General features: G+C 36.8%; 2 protein-coding genes across 5 annotated transcripts in view; one reads left to right on the top strand and one right to left on the bottom strand.

The window, feature by feature from the left end:
- Positions 1–16,359, top strand: part of LOC110564858 (ATP-dependent translocase ABCB1) — a 163,061-nt gene that overhangs the window by 36,476 nt on the left and 110,226 nt on the right. Inside the window, exon 2 of the mRNA XM_060373880.1 lies at positions 9,597–9,641. The gene's annotated coding sequence lies outside the window, so the exon portion shown is untranslated. The remainder of the gene's footprint in view (positions 1–9,596; positions 9,642–16,359) is intronic.
- The window catches only part of Rundc3b (RUN domain containing 3B), a 137,664-nt gene that overhangs the window by 116,733 nt on the left and 4,572 nt on the right, over positions 1–16,359 (bottom strand). For all 4 annotated transcript variants that reach the window (XM_060373886.1, XM_060373885.1, XM_060373884.1 and 1 more), the window contains exon 2: positions 4,583–4,698. In XM_060373886.1, coding sequence (XP_060229869.1) covers positions 4,583–4,698 — 116 coding nt within the window. The remainder of the gene's footprint in view (positions 1–4,582; positions 4,699–16,359) is intronic.

The following is a 16,359-nucleotide window of genomic DNA, read 5'->3' as shown; positions in this document are numbered from 1 at the left end:
GGTAGTCTTTCAGAGGCCCTCTATGGTAGGCTCCTGTCTTGTTCCTTATTTTCACCTTCTTCCGATATCTATCTCATTTGCTTTTCTGAATGAAGATTGAGCATCTTACCCAGGGTCCTCCTTCTTGCTTAGCTTCTTTACGTGTACAGATTTTGGTATGATTATCCTATATTATATCTAATATCCACTTATAAGTAAGTATATACCATGTGTGTCTTTCTGCTTCTGGGATAACTCACTCAGGATGACCTTTTCTAGATCCCACCATTTGCCTTCAAATTTCATGATGTTCTTGTTTTTAATTGCTGAGTAGTAGTCCATTGTGTAAATGTTCCGAAATTTCTGTATCCAGTCCTCAGTTGAGGAACATCCGTGCTGTTTCCAGGTTCTGGCTATTACAAATAAAGCTGCTACAAACATGGCTGAGCAAATGTCCTTGTTGTATACTTGAGCATCTTTTGGATATATGCCTAGGAGTGCTATAGCTGAATCTTGAGTCTCTACCAAGCAGGGTATTAAAGGAGATGCTGAGACTCATCGCCAAACTTTGGGCAGAGTGCATGGAATTTTATGAAAGAAGGAGGAGACAGAAAGACCTGGAGGTGTCAGGAGCTCCAAAAGGAGACCAACAGAGCCAACAAACAAACAAGCAAACAAAAACAACAACAACAAAAAAAACTGAGCCCTGGGGATCCTTGAAGAGAATGATACACCAACCAAGGACAATGCATGGAGAGGACCTAAAACGTCTGCACAGATGTAGCCCATAAACTCAGTCTCCAAGTGGGTTCCCTTAAGGGGAGCAGGGGCTTTCTCTGGCATGAACTCAGTGGCTGACTCTTTGATCCCCTCCCCCTATGGCGGGGAGGGGAGCCTTGCCAGGCCACAGAGGAAAAGGATGCTATGAGCCCTGATGAGACCTGATAGGCTAGAGTCACATAGAAGGGGAGGAGGACTGCCCTATAGGTGGACTAAGGGAGGGGCACAGGGGGAGAAGAGGGTAGGGTGGGTGCGACTGGGAGGAGACTAGGGAGGGAGACACAGCTGGGATACAAATTAAATAAATTATAATAAATAATAATTTTAAAAAGTTTTTAAAAAGAATTTTCTAACTACTTAAACTGTTTAAAAATTTAATGAACTGCCTTCCTCAGTTTCCAGAGATTAGATGTGTTCAAACAAAAGGCTGTAAGTCCACCAAATAAGTGGGTTGGGTGTGCCACTTGGGAGGCAGAGGGAGACTGATTTTTGTGAGTTGTGAATCCAGCTTGGTCAATAAAGAGAATTCTCTTGTCCTGACTGCGGACAGGAATGCACGGTGAGGATGGAATTATTGCTGAGAAGGCTAAAAACTTGACTTCAGCAGGACACTTCTGGGCAATTCTGCAGTGGCTTTACTAGAAGACTCAAAGCCACATGGAGAAATGCCTTACTACATAGCTCAGGCTGGCCTCAACCTCACAAGGTGCTCTTACTTCAGCCTCTAAAGGTCTGGATTACAGATGGGAGCTATTGTGCTCAATTAACACTTTAAATTGACTGAAGTTTAAAAGGTACTGAACTGAAGAAACAGAACTCAGGTCTCACTATTTTTAATAGTCTCTGACAAATTCTTTCTTCCCAACTATATTCTAGAAAAAGTAAGACCTTCACTTGATCAATAGATTAGTACAAATAAAATTCATGTCAGATTTTAAAAGCTTCCTTTTCTCCAATTATGAGTCTTTTAAAATGAATTAAGAATAAACAGTTTGGTCAGCTTTTCAGTTTACCTGTGGCAGCACAGTATGTCTGAGGAAGGTATTTATCTTTCTCTGGAAAAAATTTAATGTATACGCCAAATGTTCTTTATTTTAAAAAGTAGTAATAGCTTGAGAAAGGTATATCTTATAATCTGATAAAATTAGATGATTTTAATTTGTACTTATATAACATTTATTGAACATTTTAATTAAAACTAAATTTTAAATAAATATTTACAATGTATAATAAAATACATAACCTCTTAAAAGGCAAAATATATTTTTGTATTGCATTATTAAGAATAGGAAAACATGAAATTTCTAGGCACTTGAGACTTTCAAATATTTCTTCTCAAAAATAATTTAATTATCCATATCTATTGACAAATACACCAACCACATAGTTAACTTATATGCAACTCTTTTAAAAGTATGCTTTGAATTATTTATCTCTTTCACTTAAACCTGAAATACCTTGTTTTGTCCATGGGATTTTTGTTGTTGTTGTTTTGTAGCACTAGAGAGTGAACCTAAGGCCATGCACCTGCTCTGAAAGCACCCATCCGCTGAACTATTCCTCAATGTTATCTTAGCTTCCTTTCTTTTTCCACTAAACTATAGACAGCTAAATTAAGTAGATTTTATAGTTTCATCACAGTGTTTTTCAGAATTAACAAGAACATATTGAATTATCTGGAGTTGGTTCTGAACATTAATGATCTATATTTTGCTGAGGCACAACACATGGGTATTGGTTGTATAAAAAAGGTCCATTTATATTACTCAACACAGGAATCTCAAGATGACCTTATATTTTTCTAATTTTAAAATGTATTTTGTAAGATAATCATATTACAAATGGTAATCTTTTATAAGATAAAGTACTTTTGAGTACTAAGATTTGCAAATACTAAGATACATTATGGTATATCTTATTCCACGTGCTATTTGGTCATAAATTTTGTTATTAAAATATTATCACACAATATTACAACAATATTTCAAAATGCATCTATATTCTTCACTTTTATAAAAAATATACTGTGTATTAAAACTGAGGAAATACAGAAATGCAAAAATAAAAAGTAATAATATTTTTCACATGTGAAACCATCAAGTTTAACAGAAACGGTATTGATGATTTCATGGACTCCATCTTTTTGTTGTTGTTGTTGTTGGATTCAGTTCGCAAGTATCTTGTTGACAATTTTTTTATTTATTATTTTTTAATGGACTTCATCTTAATTGCAGAATTCTAAATGAATTCAGTTTTTCCTCCCATGTTAATTCAATTATTTTCTCAAATGATTTAATGCTTAGCATAACTTGGATACTGTCAGCACTAAAAAATATACAACAGAATTAACCTTCAGACTATGCTTGAAAGTTCTTGTAAACTATCAAAGCAAATTACTTATACAAACTTAAAACTATACCATTAAGACTATTTTTAAAAAGTAAAAGCAAAAGCAACGCCATCTAGTAACCAACTTTTCTTTTAAAGACTAGATAATAGAACTGACATAATAGAGTTGTTACCTATTGCTTTAAGATTTACACTATATAATTCTTGGTTTTCATTAGTTATACTTTGGAGACTATCTGTTTTTAGACAGGGTCTTGCTCTGCAGCCCTAACTGGCCTGGAATTCACTATGTAGATCAGGTTGGCTTTGAAATCATAGAGATCCACCTGCCTCTGCCTTCCGAGTACTGGGATTAAAGGGGTTCATCACCACACCTTGCTTCAAAAATTAACTTTTAATATTAAAAAGTGTGAATTCTGAAACAATGTTTCCCATAAACTCCTTAAAAATGGCTTATATTTCACAATTCCACACATACATCTTTCGATCATATCCCACTCTCTTGTATCCCCTTTCCACTGGATCCTTCGCAAGCCTTTGTCCTACTTTCCTGCTCTGAGGTTTTGCTTTGTTTTGTGTGATCCACTGAATTTAACTAGGGTTACTTGAAAATGCCTGGGTGGAGGTTATCTAGCTAAGCAAGGGCAGTTGCCAGTTACTCCTCTGCCGCCTTTCCATGTTTAAAAGATTCCTATGTATAATACAAATGTTACTGATTTAAGAAAAACATAGCCAAATCCATACTTATTTTAACTTACTTACTGCTAAGTTTTTCAACTGTATCTAACTGAAGGAAGTATACTGATAATAAGCACATCAATTCAATGCTTAGACCCAGTAAGTTAGCTTGGGATATGCTAGCACTTAAGATTTAAATGTAAATAGTTTGGGAAAGTGGCTTTGTTCTTGTATACGGAAATGCATACATTCGGAGTTTACCATTTTTCGGATTTAATTATTTTACTTTATGAAAGTTTTATCACATGCCTGTCGGAACTCCCAGAAGCAGAGCTATGGGTGATTTTAAGTCACCATATGTGTGCTGGGAATCAAACCCGGGTCTTCTGTGAGAGCAGTAAGTGCCCTTAACTGCACAGCAAACTCTTTATCTCAGACTTGTGTTTTGTTTCGACACAAGGTCATATTATGTAACCTTGTGTGGCCCGGGACTCCCTGTGTAGACTAGGTTGAATGAAGTCACAGAAATCCCTCTGCATCTGTTTCTCAAGTGCCGAGGTCAAAGGCCTGTGACACCACATCCACACTCAATATCAGAAATGCATTCTAGAAATAAGTGTGAATGTAAGAAGACAGATTCATTTTGAATAACATAGATCAAAGATCAGCTATTACAAAGTCAGATTTATGTTTTTTCTTCCTAGGTAGCACAATTGCTACCTAAACAACACCAGTTTTCTAAAAGTTTATCTTCTTACAAGGAATTTGTTAGGAAATATTACATTAAAGTTGTTACCTTTTAGCCGGTGACTTAGAATTTGTTCCAGAACAGCTGCAAAATTATTAAATTCAGGAGAAGAATCATCAATTGTTTCAAAGCAAGAACGATCAATCAATGTCTTCACAGAAAACCTATGAAAAAAAAGATGATTGTTGGTTTTAGAGAGAGTAAATCCATTCACTTAAGTATGAAAATGTGAGAAAGTATTTAGAAAAGAATCCTGAAAATCTTTTTTTATTCAATGTGCTCTGTAAGTTGAAACCTTTACAGAAAATGAGCTTCCACGTGTATAGTTCCTGCTAACACTGGAATGCTGGTGTCCTCTAAGGTCCTATATTGCTAGTGAGTCCCGGGGCACTAGCATCAATATGTTTGGCCCTACATAGTATTCTTCTACTAGCATCTTTGTAGAAGAGGCCTAAGGGAGTTTGACTGGCTCTTCTGTCAGAAAAGGCACCAGTCGTGGGAACAGACCCTGTGGTATACCAAGTCCCCTGGCACCTTGATGATTTAAACAATAAATTTGTTGTTTTGTTTTTTTACAAATTACCCAGTATGAGAGCAGTTCGTCACAGCACACCGAAAAGACTAAGATACTACCTTTTGCTTAAAGTAAGACTTTGGGATAATTTTCTGTCTTTACACTACTGGTGTTGAAATCAGAATCAAAAAATGATACAATTATAATTTAGTATTCCTTAATATAAAAACTTTCTGACTTATAAACATTAGACAGAGTTTTTTACTTTAAGACAATAATAAAGTGTATCTGTATGATTATTCTGGGTTTTTTTTACTTTTGGTATAGTAGTCAATAAACTGTCTAAATATCTAATTTTTATTTCAATTATTTGTTTACTTATTTATTTGTGTTTGTGTGTCTGTGTACACACAAACATGTTCATGCATGAGCCACAGGATGCATGTGGAGCTCAGAAGATGACCACTTGAGCAAGTCCGCTTTCTTCTTCTACCATGTGAGTCCTGGGAACTGAACTCAGGTCATCACACTTAGCAGTCAGTGTCTATATCCACCAAGCCACCTCATGGCCCTAAGTATTTAAGGCTTCACCATAAAACAATGTCAGGTGGTTTTGTCAAATTGTAGGTGAACAGAACTGTTCTGAGCAGTCTTGAAGAGTAGGTAGGCTGCAGTATTTTATTATTTAGGTATATGTGGTGGCTTCAGTAAGATATTCCTAGTCTCAGGCAAGTGAATGACTGGTTTCCAGTTAGTAGAGCTGTTTGCAAAGGCTTAGGGAGTGTGGCCTTGTTAGAAGAAATAGGTTACTGAAGGTGGCCTTTGAGAATTTAAAAATCCACATATTTCAAGGTAGCCCTCTTGGCTTCCTGCAGCTTGAAGTTCCTTAGCTCCCAGCTCTGCTGCCATGCCTCTACCTTCTCCCCCCCATTATGGATTCACCCTTTTGGAACCATAAGCCCAAATACACCCTTTCTTTTATAAGTTACCTCAGTCATGGTGTTTTAACATAACAATAGAAAAGTAGCTAATATAAAGGTATTTTTAATTTACAATATTTTCAACTTACAATAGCCATGAGTTTGAAAAAGATCAAGAAGTGGTATGTGGGAGGAGTTGTAGGGAAGAAAGGGAAGTGAAAAATAATGAAGTGATACTATAAATCCAAAGTAAAATAATTAAATAGAAAATGCCGCTTACATTTCCATATTTAAAAAAAATTAAACAACACATGACAGAGTCATTCCGGAAGAGGGAATCTCATGTCCCCATCAGACTGACCTGTGGATCATTTCCTTAATTAGTAACTGATGTGAGGGCCCAGCCCATTGTGGGTGGGGCCACCACTGGACTTATGGTCCTGGGTGCTATAAGAAAGCAGGCTGAGCAAGCCATAAGTAGCAAGCCAGTAAGCAGCACTCCCCCATTGCCTCTGCATCAGCTCCTGTCCCCAGGACCTGTCCTGTTAAAGAGTCCCTGTCCTGACTTCAATGATGAACTGTGATGTGGAACTATCAGCTGAAATAAACCTTTACTTCCTGAGTTGCTTTGGTCATACTGTTTTGTTTTGTGTTGTGTTGTATTTTTAATAACCCTAGCTAAGAAAAAGCAGAAACCATACAAAAATCATCTTAGTGGGGAAATAATTTATATTATTTATGATCTTTATACATTTTTGTTTTTCAAACTATTAAAAACTCTGGCCAGTTACAATAGAGAAAAATGAAAAAGTAAAATATCTAAGTATAGAATACTATAACTTAATATATTAGAAATATTAGGAATTAAAATTCTTTACTTTCTTACAAAACAGGTATGAAGAGTAGAATGAATAGCTGTCTCAGTCTTCTCCTTGTGTAACCTTGAAAAACTGTTCTGTCCCTTCCAGAATTTTAATCAACTCTCAGCACTTTAATTCAATCAAGCTCTTTCTCTTGAATGTCATTATACAAACACTTCTAAGCACATGCTACAGAGACTTAATGTAAAGAGTAGAGTCATCTCTCTCATGTTATTGACAGACCATTTCATTCAGTTTGCTAGTATCTTCTCTCTCCTCTCTTCAGCAAAAATGAAGTGGATTCCCTTTCCATGGAGATACATGGTTTGTGTGTTTGCTGATTATAAAAGTGTTGGAAAGGGAAGTGGCAAAGCTGTTATTGGCATCTTTCATGAGCACCTATCAATAAGGCTAGATCCCACAATGACCACACCCATTCTTCCCAAATTAGTACCTTCACTCAATACAAACATCTAGCGCCAAACTAGACGGAGTCAGTTATCTTGCCAGATTTCAAATTGTTTCAATTGGTGACAACTTCCCACCTTGTATCCCTTACTTCAATAACATGAAACATCTCTGATAGGTCCTTTAATATTAAGTGTTTGGTCAGGGTCACTTCCTTTGAAACATCTTCTGTTATTATAAAGCTCCAATTGTTCAATTTTACCAATGAAGACTCAGGAGCCAGATGCTGGGGTAAAAACCTGCTGGCCCAGAGGCAGGGAAAGCACCCAGCTGACCTTCCTACTCAGCTCATGTCCGAAGGAAAAAGCTGAAGCCCAAAAGCTCCAATCTAAAAGCCCCAAAAGCCAAAAGGCCAAAAGCCTAAAGCCAAAAGCCCATGGGCCAGAAGCTTTCTAGCTCAGCTAACAGCCCAGAGGGGCGGGGGCAAGGGGAAGCCAAAAGCTGAAAGCCAAAGAGCTTGCCAGCTCAGCTGACAGCCCAGGAAGAAAAGGTCTTCTAGCTCACTCAGCAGCCCAAGAGGAAAAAGCCTAATGCTAACAGCCAAAAGCTACTTCTCCATGCAGTCTTACATACTCTTCTCTCAAAGTCCCTCTTTCTATTTAATCCCTGTCAGCTGTTTCTTTCTCTGCCTCTTGACCTAGGCTTAACTTCATTAAATCGTGTGTACAGAAAGCTCTTGTGTTAAAGGTGTGTGCTAGGGCTGAGCCACATTACAATCACCTGTTTACAATAACAAAGTTCTTGGATTAAAGGTGTGTGTTAGGGACGAGCCACATTGAACAATAAACAGCTTTTGACAGTTTACAGTCTCGGGGTTCACAATGGAATCAAATATCCTGCAACTCTCTTCTTTTCCATCACAACCACTTTCTTGGTGACATTAGCACATGCACCTCTGCTAAGTTGCTAGAGGTGACTATCTTGATCTTGGACAGCAGCAATTTATCTTTCCCTTATCAGTAAAATGTGTTTGACAATTTTATATGTGTATGTAAAGCATTCTGGTTACTACTCACTGCCACACTCTCTTGTTTCCTTCCCACCCTTGCCAGCCCCTCTTATTTCCTACAAATGTCTTTCCAGACTTACAGCTTAGAAGTATCCATTAGAGCTGGTGGGCACACAGTTAGATACAGAGCTTTCTCTTCTAGAAGCTGTTAGTTGTGTGTTACCAGTAGGTGTCACTGACTTGACTTCATGACAGCCATGGCCATCTCATACTTAGAAAATAACTTTTCACTTTTCTTCCCCCTCTCTTCTAGCTCTTACATTGTTTTAGACACCTCTTCTGCAATATTCACAGAGCCTTAAAATAGTGTTATAAACGTTGTTTAGGGCTGAACACTCATCTAATTTTTACTCTTAGCATCTTACACAGTCATCTTCTCTGAATTTACCTTTATTCACTGTGAAGATATGTTTCTCTATCTAAGGCCAAGAGTAGCCTTTGTCGGTGGATATATTTAGAAGGCAGTTTAATATTGTCAATTTAGCTAAGAAACAGTAGTAAATGTTTGACTGGGTTTGTAAATCTATGTATGGGTTGTTTCTTGTGGAACAGGACTCAGATCCAATCAGAGAGAGGTTGGTTACCCCCCCCAACAGTTGTGCCATTATTACAACAATGGGCACCTCTTTCCTGGCATGTTGGTATATAGTTCATAGAATTCCCAGGTGGTAAGTCCACTGATGCCTTACTTCTCCAGCTGTCTGCACACTGCCTTCCAGCAAAACTGGCCAGCAGGAAGCTTCCAGCCTAATTTCTCTAAATCTTGTACCTTGTTTATGATATCATCAGCATTAAGGTCTTATCAACTAGTTTTGGTGGGAAAATAAGTAGATATCAAAGGCTTGGTATCTCACACCTGGCATTGGGGGTTTTGTTTAATGATCTATTACTTCTAGGATACGTATTTTATTTAGCTATAAAAAGCAATGAAATTATGAAATTTTGATAAATAGATAAAATTGAAAAAAAAAACTGTACCACGTTAAGTTACCCACACCCAAAAGACAAGACACATGCTGTGTGTTCTCTCTCATATGCAGATCTGAGCCTTGTGACTGTTTGTGTGTTTAGCTTAAGAGAACCTCCAGAACATGCAGTGCCCATACTTACGTGAAGGCAAAGCATGTATACGTATAAAATAAAAATAATAACATAAATACTATGTTCTTCCACAGCTGAATTAAATGCAAAATTTTCTAAAGTGAAAAAAAAAAAAAAAAAGGCTGTGCTACCCCTATTGCTGATTTGAGTAGGAGAAAATTTCTAAATTTTTTTCTCTAATCTTTATCAGGAGGAATGGAATAAGAAAGCTGACTCTGCAAGCACATTCTTGAAGGTAAGAGAAAAACTACTGCTTTAGAAAAGTATGTCATTTGAAACAGTAATGCACACCATGAAGCCAACTGAACATATTTTCAAATAATGGTAACAAGGCATATTTCACCAAGAAGCTGGATTAGGATTTAGTTTCATCTCTGATAAGCTTTCTGATAAGTGTGATAAGCTTTCCCTATTTCTCTCCAGGCAGCAAGTACCTTCGCCTTGTGAGCCATCACTAGGCCAAGACTGACACTATTGATAAAAGAATGTTCAAATTCAAAGATAAGAGTTTTTTTCTTCTACTATTTCAGGGTAAATTACTGGATTCTATAAAAGCAGAGCAACTATATCTACTCTTGGAAAAAAATAATTTACATCTTCAAATAATAAAAAAACAAAATGTCTATCAAGAGAGATGATAGAGGGGCTGAGAGATGGCTTGGTGGGTAAAGCACTTTCCACATAAGCATGAAGACTTGAGTTCCACATCCCTAGTACCCATGTGAAACCTGGGCATGACAGTACATGCTTGTATCCCAGTGCTAGGGGGCAGAGGCCAGAAGACCTCTAGTGCTTGCTGGCCAGACAGTCTAACCAAACTATTAAACTCCAGGTCCTACGAGAGAATTTGTCTTTAATAATTTTTTTAAATGGAAAGCAATAAAAGGGGTACTTGACTTCAACCTCTGGCCTACATACACGCATGCACATATGACCACTATACCCCTATATTTATGTGCACATACACAGTGATAAGATACAAATCACAGCAAATATAATATAAAACACTAAGCACAAGTAATAAATAAGCATGAAAACTGGAGATATTTTTTCAAATAAGGCTAATTTTTCTTCTTTATATTTTATACCAGATATCTATTTTTAAGAAATCAGAAATTTGCTTACCCTTTCAAGTAATAATGTAAGAATATTCAGCCATTGTATGTGCATTTTTAATCTACCAAGAAAAAATTTAAATGAAAAAAACCCACTTTCCATGTATGTGTTAAGCAGCAATATACAGACTATCATGCACATGTTAAATTCAACTATTTGTTTGTTTCTGATTTTTTAAGATTTATTTTTATTTTATGTATATGAATGTTTTGACTACACAAATGGATATACACTGCTTTGTACCTCATACTTGAGAAGGTCAGAAGAGGACACCTTGTTGAAACTGGAGTTACAGATAATTGTTAACCAAATGTGGGTGCTGGGAATCAAACCCTGGTCCTCTATAAGAGCAACCATCTCACTCCAGTCTTCTGCTTCTGGCTTTTAACTAGCTTTTGTTGTAACACAGACACATAAATATTCCAACCATCTGTCCTCATCTTTATAATTCAGTGTATTGTATTTCTCGTCTTGGCGCTGAAATTCTCATAAAAGTTCTGCATTGACTTCTGTATTCATCTGATTATATAACTCTTTTGAGTTAATTGTTTTAAATCAGACTTTTGAGTTCTTTGTCAGTTTTTCGTTTCTATATATTTGGACTCAGCTCTTAAAGGATTATGAACTACTGGAGTAGTCTTGTTACTGTCTCTTTTTATATTTCTTGTGTTTCTATGTATCTGTTTGGATAGGTTTCTCTTCTGGGGCTCTGCTTAATGAATATTCTTTTGAGGCCTCAGTTCTTCCTTTCTCCACTCAAAGTGGAGAAAACAAATTAACAGTCACACCACCAAAACAAACTCAGAATCAAAATAAAATAAAACCAATACCTGAGTCTACGTACATACAAGTAATGTTATATGGACTGAGACGACTGTATTTATGTATTTAGATGTGTGTGTATATAACACAATGACTAAGGAAAAAGAGACCATGGGTTTCAGAGAGAGCAAGGGTGCTCCATGGGAGAGGTTGGAGGGAGGAGAGGGAATGGGGGTAAATAATTTCAAATTATAATTTCAAAAATAAAAAAAGCTATTCTTAAAAAAAAAAAACACAAAAAACTAGTGTGATAGCTAGAGAGATGGCTAAATAGCACTCACCACTCAAGTATAAAAGCCTGAGTTTGGATTTCAATACCCACATTAAAAGCTAGACCTGTCACCCCTATGCCATGACAGGCAGAGGCAGAAGGATTCAGGGGCTTACTGGAGGCCAGTCTAATTCCAGGTTCAGTGGGATACCCTGCCCAAGGGAATCAAGAGCAGAACGGTGGATTAGAACAGTTGACATCTTCTCTGTCCCCCACATGTACCTGACACATGTAAGCCTACACCACACATATATATCACTTACACAAAAAGTTTAATCTATTTATTACAGCCACTAGGATTTCAATAACCACAGAAAAGTAGAAAAATAATGTACACTATAAAGTTTAAATGTAATAAATGTAAAAGTATTAACAATAAAAGAATGGAGTAAAAGAAAAGTTAGGAAAAGGGAAAAAAAGAAAAATAGCATTAAATAAAAGGAAAAGAATGTGAAGACAAGGAATGGAGCAAGAAATTTAAAAAAAAAATTATGGAAAAGCACATGAATTAAAGAGTATTAGCAAACACATACAGTGTTTTAAAGAATTTTTATTTTATGCATATGAATGTTTTGCCTGCATGCATGTATGTGTACCACATGCATGCTGGACGCCCAGGGAGGCCAAAAGTTAACAAGGAGTAGAACCAGCTCAAGAGAAAGAAGTGTATTGCAGTCAACAAAGCTGAAAGGAGTTGGAGATCTGAAAGCACTTTGACATCAAACACAGAGATGCGGAGTTTGGAGTTTGCCCAGCTGGTTTTCAGTTTTGCTTTGGTCCCGTATTTCTTCACTGTGCTCCCTTTCCTTCCTTTTGGAATGGTAACATATATCCTGTGCCACTGTATGATAAAAGCATGTGATCTGCTTTTTTCATTTTGACTTAGAGGAGTTTAGAGTTAAGGGGTTGCCTTGGGTCTCAGAGACTTGGAAGTATGAGCTTCTAAACACTGTTGAGACTGTGATAGACTATGGAGACTTCTGAAGTTGGACTAGAAGCATTTTGCATTACGATATGGCTACAAGCCTGAGGGGACCAGGAAGCAGAGTGTGGTGGTCTGAATGAAAATAATGGCTGTAGACTCACAGACACATTGCTGAGGTGTGGCCTTGTTGGGATAGGTGTGGCCTTGCTGGAGGAAGTATGTCACTGGGTGGGGGTGGGCTTTGAGGTTTCAGAAGCTCAAGTCAGTACCAGTGTCGCACTTTCTTCCTGCTGCCTGCTGATCTGGATATAGAATGCTCATCTACCCCTCCAGCTCCACGTCTGCCTATATGTCATCATGCTTCCCACCATGACAATAATGGACCAAACCTCTGAACTGTAAGCCAGTCCCAATTAAATGCTTTCCTTTATAAAATTTGCCTCGGTCATGGTATCTCTTCACAGCAACAGAAATCCAAACTAAGACAGCTAGTCTCAGCTTGTTCAGACCCCACCCAAAAATAAACCACCCTGCATCTGGGAGGAAGTGGGGAATTGGCCGATCCACTGGACATGGGCTTAGAGCTCACAGTCCTTCCTCAAAGCCAACAAGTAGCAGGGCGTCAGCTTTGGAGGTCAACAATCACCAGGCACCGGCCCTGAGCTCTCAATCTCCACACTGCTCTACAGAGCACTGCGCTAATCTTTGGCATGGGGTTGGAGCCACTGACCATCTTGCCCTTCAGTCTCAACTCCCTGGTACTAAAACTGGTAGCAAGTGTGTGGAGATGCTATGAGGGAGAGATCTCTGTCTAAACCTTTTCTTCTTCTAAGATTGTTTCTCATAGCAGTCTCTCAACCAAATGCTGTGGCAAGGTGTCAAGAGTGCTGACCAAAGACTGCTGACCTGTCACCCTTCACTGCTTTCAGGGCCTCACAGAAGCTCATTCTCAAGTAAGAGACTTCTTAGAAAATATCCCAAAACTAAGTAAATATATTTTTTTCTGATGTTACGCAGACATGTTTTGTGGGGTTTATAAAATGTATTAAAACTTTAAGTTGTTTTAATAGTCATTCTGAAGGAATGGAAATTAAAAATATACATAGGAAAGGCAAAATAATATGTAACACGCTGATAGATACTAAAATAGTAGACAAACTGAACCACAAAAGTACTTTACTAATATACAAAAATAAAAAATAAATGTTAAAATTTAAAAATCCCAATATAATGATAACATTAAATGTAAGTAAGCTGAGAATGCTAAAAAAAAAAAAAAGTACCAGACTAGATAAAATACAAGATCCAACTGTGTGTTCAATAAGCTTGGGCGGCAGTTCAGAAATGGAGCATTCATCTAGCTTGCCTGAGGCACAAGAAACAAAACAAAACAAAACAAAATTCCCTTGTCCTATAAGAAAACTTTTAAGCATAATTATCAGAAAAAGTGAAAGTATAGACAAATACATACAAATAGTATCTGCAGCCAAATATTAACTCAGCTGAATGGAAAGAAATCTCAAAAATGTAGCCTACCTAACAGTGTTTTACTCCAAAGTAGTCTGCCATTTGAAAGTCAAATAACAGAATACATTACATGAACAGGAAAGAGGGATGGGCATCATGTTTAATCTTGTTGGAGGGGGGGAAGCATCTGACACCATAGTATTTGGCACCTACTTAAGATAAAAATTCCCAGGAATCTAGAAACAGAAGAGAAAGAAGAAATATCTGCTGCAAACGCCCACTAACATCATAATATCCTTAATGTTTTCCGTAACACGGTGTTAGGGATCCTAGCCAATGCAGTAAGTAATAAGTCAAGTAGTAAAAGGGATAAAGACTGACAAATGAAGAAATAAAGCATGCATGTTTGACTTTTAATCAATCTTTATAAACCTGTAGAAAATCTGATAGAATTAATGAATAAATCTAGTTAAGACCATATATTCAAGGCTACCATGTTTAAAGACCAATTTAATGTCTTCATACCATCAAAAGAAAGAAAATATGATTTTGGTTATAACAATATAAAAGTATTTCCAGTGTACAAGAATATATTTGACAAGAGATTTATAATGCCTACATATTCTAAACTAATGCCTATTTATGAGAAGAGAATATTTAAATACATGAAAGCATTTATTATGCTCATTTAATATGATTTAAAGATATATTTTATAAAGATGAAAGTTTATCTTAAAAAAAGATTGTAGAATCAGTTCAAGCTTAAGAAAAATCCCAGATTCCTATTGATAGTTAACGGTTGTTGTTAATGTCATATTCTTCAGTGGTATATCCACTGTGAAGATGCCCATGTTCCAGTAAATAATACCCCATGGATGCTTATGCATGTAATCCTAACTAAATTCAATGGGTCACAACAAAACAAAGCAAGCAAACAATTATAATTGTAATTATATTATATATTATAAATATATATTGTAATTATATATTATATATAATTATATAATTACAAACAGGATTTCTTGGGGAGAAAGTGTTCAGTGAGGAGTGTGAGAGGGACAAGAAAGGGTAATGTGGGCACATAAAATGTCCAAAATATATTATACACATATTAAAAATGGTAAAGTTTTTAAACACTCAGATTGCTTTTATGAAAACTGATAAGTAGATCCCACACTTTAGCTGGCAAAAGGCTAAGGATAGAATGATCTTCAAATATAAAGCTAGAAAACTTTATTATAAAAACTTCATTAAGATGTGTGATAAAGCAATAGTTATTAAGATAGTATGATATTATTTGAAGAAGAAACAAGTAGACTAATGTAAAGAGAGAAAGAGCCCAGAAACAGGCAGTGATTCAAGAGAAAAATTAACAATTGAAGGTATTAGACAAAATAGGATCTTTTCTCTTTTTTTCTTTTTCTTTTGTTTTCATTTTGTTTTGTTTTGTTGAGACAGGGTTTCTCTGTGTAGCCATGGCTGTCCTGAAACTCGCCCTGTATACCAGGCTGGCCTACACAGAGATCCACCTGCCTTTGCCTCCCAAGTGCTGGGATTAAAGGTATGTGCCAAAATACGATCTTTTCAATAATTGGTACTAGGTTAACTGACTTTTTAAGGACAATATTTCACCTTGGTCCCCATACTTAACAACACAAATACAAGTAATCTACAGATGGATTGTTGATATAAATGCAAAGAGCAAAACAACGACGCTTTAGAAGGAAACAGGAGAGTATTTGACTACATGGAGGTAAAGTAGATTTATTAAGCTGGTTAGCATTAACCATGAAGGGAAAGCAATAAGCTGCTTTCTAGGTAAGGAATTCTCTTCACACTGTAGGGTGGAAAAAAGTCAACAAATGGAGAAGCAAAAACTCATTGGGCAGTATGTTTATTCTATGTGTACTTTTTAACTTGCATAGTGTAAGTGAATACAATTTCACTGGCTGAGGAGCTACCTGCCAATAACGTCCTTGACTTAAGCAAGCCTGAGGACCTAAATTTAATCCTGACTGAATTCAATCAACCAAAAATCCCAGGCATGAGGCAGTGTCTCTGGAATCCCAGGGCTGGGGAAGGAGAGGCAGAAGGATCGTAGAGGCTTAATAGTCAGCCACCCTACCTCTCTCGGTGACCTCCAGACTATTGACAGTCCCTGTTTTACACAATCAGGGTAGACAGTGTCTGAGGAATGACACCTGAGGTTGACCTCAGTCCACCACATGCACCTACATGCACAAAAACATGTACATGCATGCACACACATATACATACACAAAATTATATTTGAAATGTATTTCAAAAATATACATGAAATATTCAGAAAATAAGCTATCTTGCCATACACAC

The sequence above is a fragment of the Meriones unguiculatus genome, chromosome 21 (genome assembly GCF_030254825.1).
Source record: "Meriones unguiculatus strain TT.TT164.6M chromosome 21, Bangor_MerUng_6.1, whole genome shotgun sequence".
Classification (NCBI taxonomy): domain Eukaryota; kingdom Metazoa; phylum Chordata; class Mammalia; order Rodentia; family Muridae; genus Meriones; species Meriones unguiculatus.
Note: the sequence above shows the minus strand (reverse complement) of the source record. Positions and strands in the feature narration are given on the sequence as shown.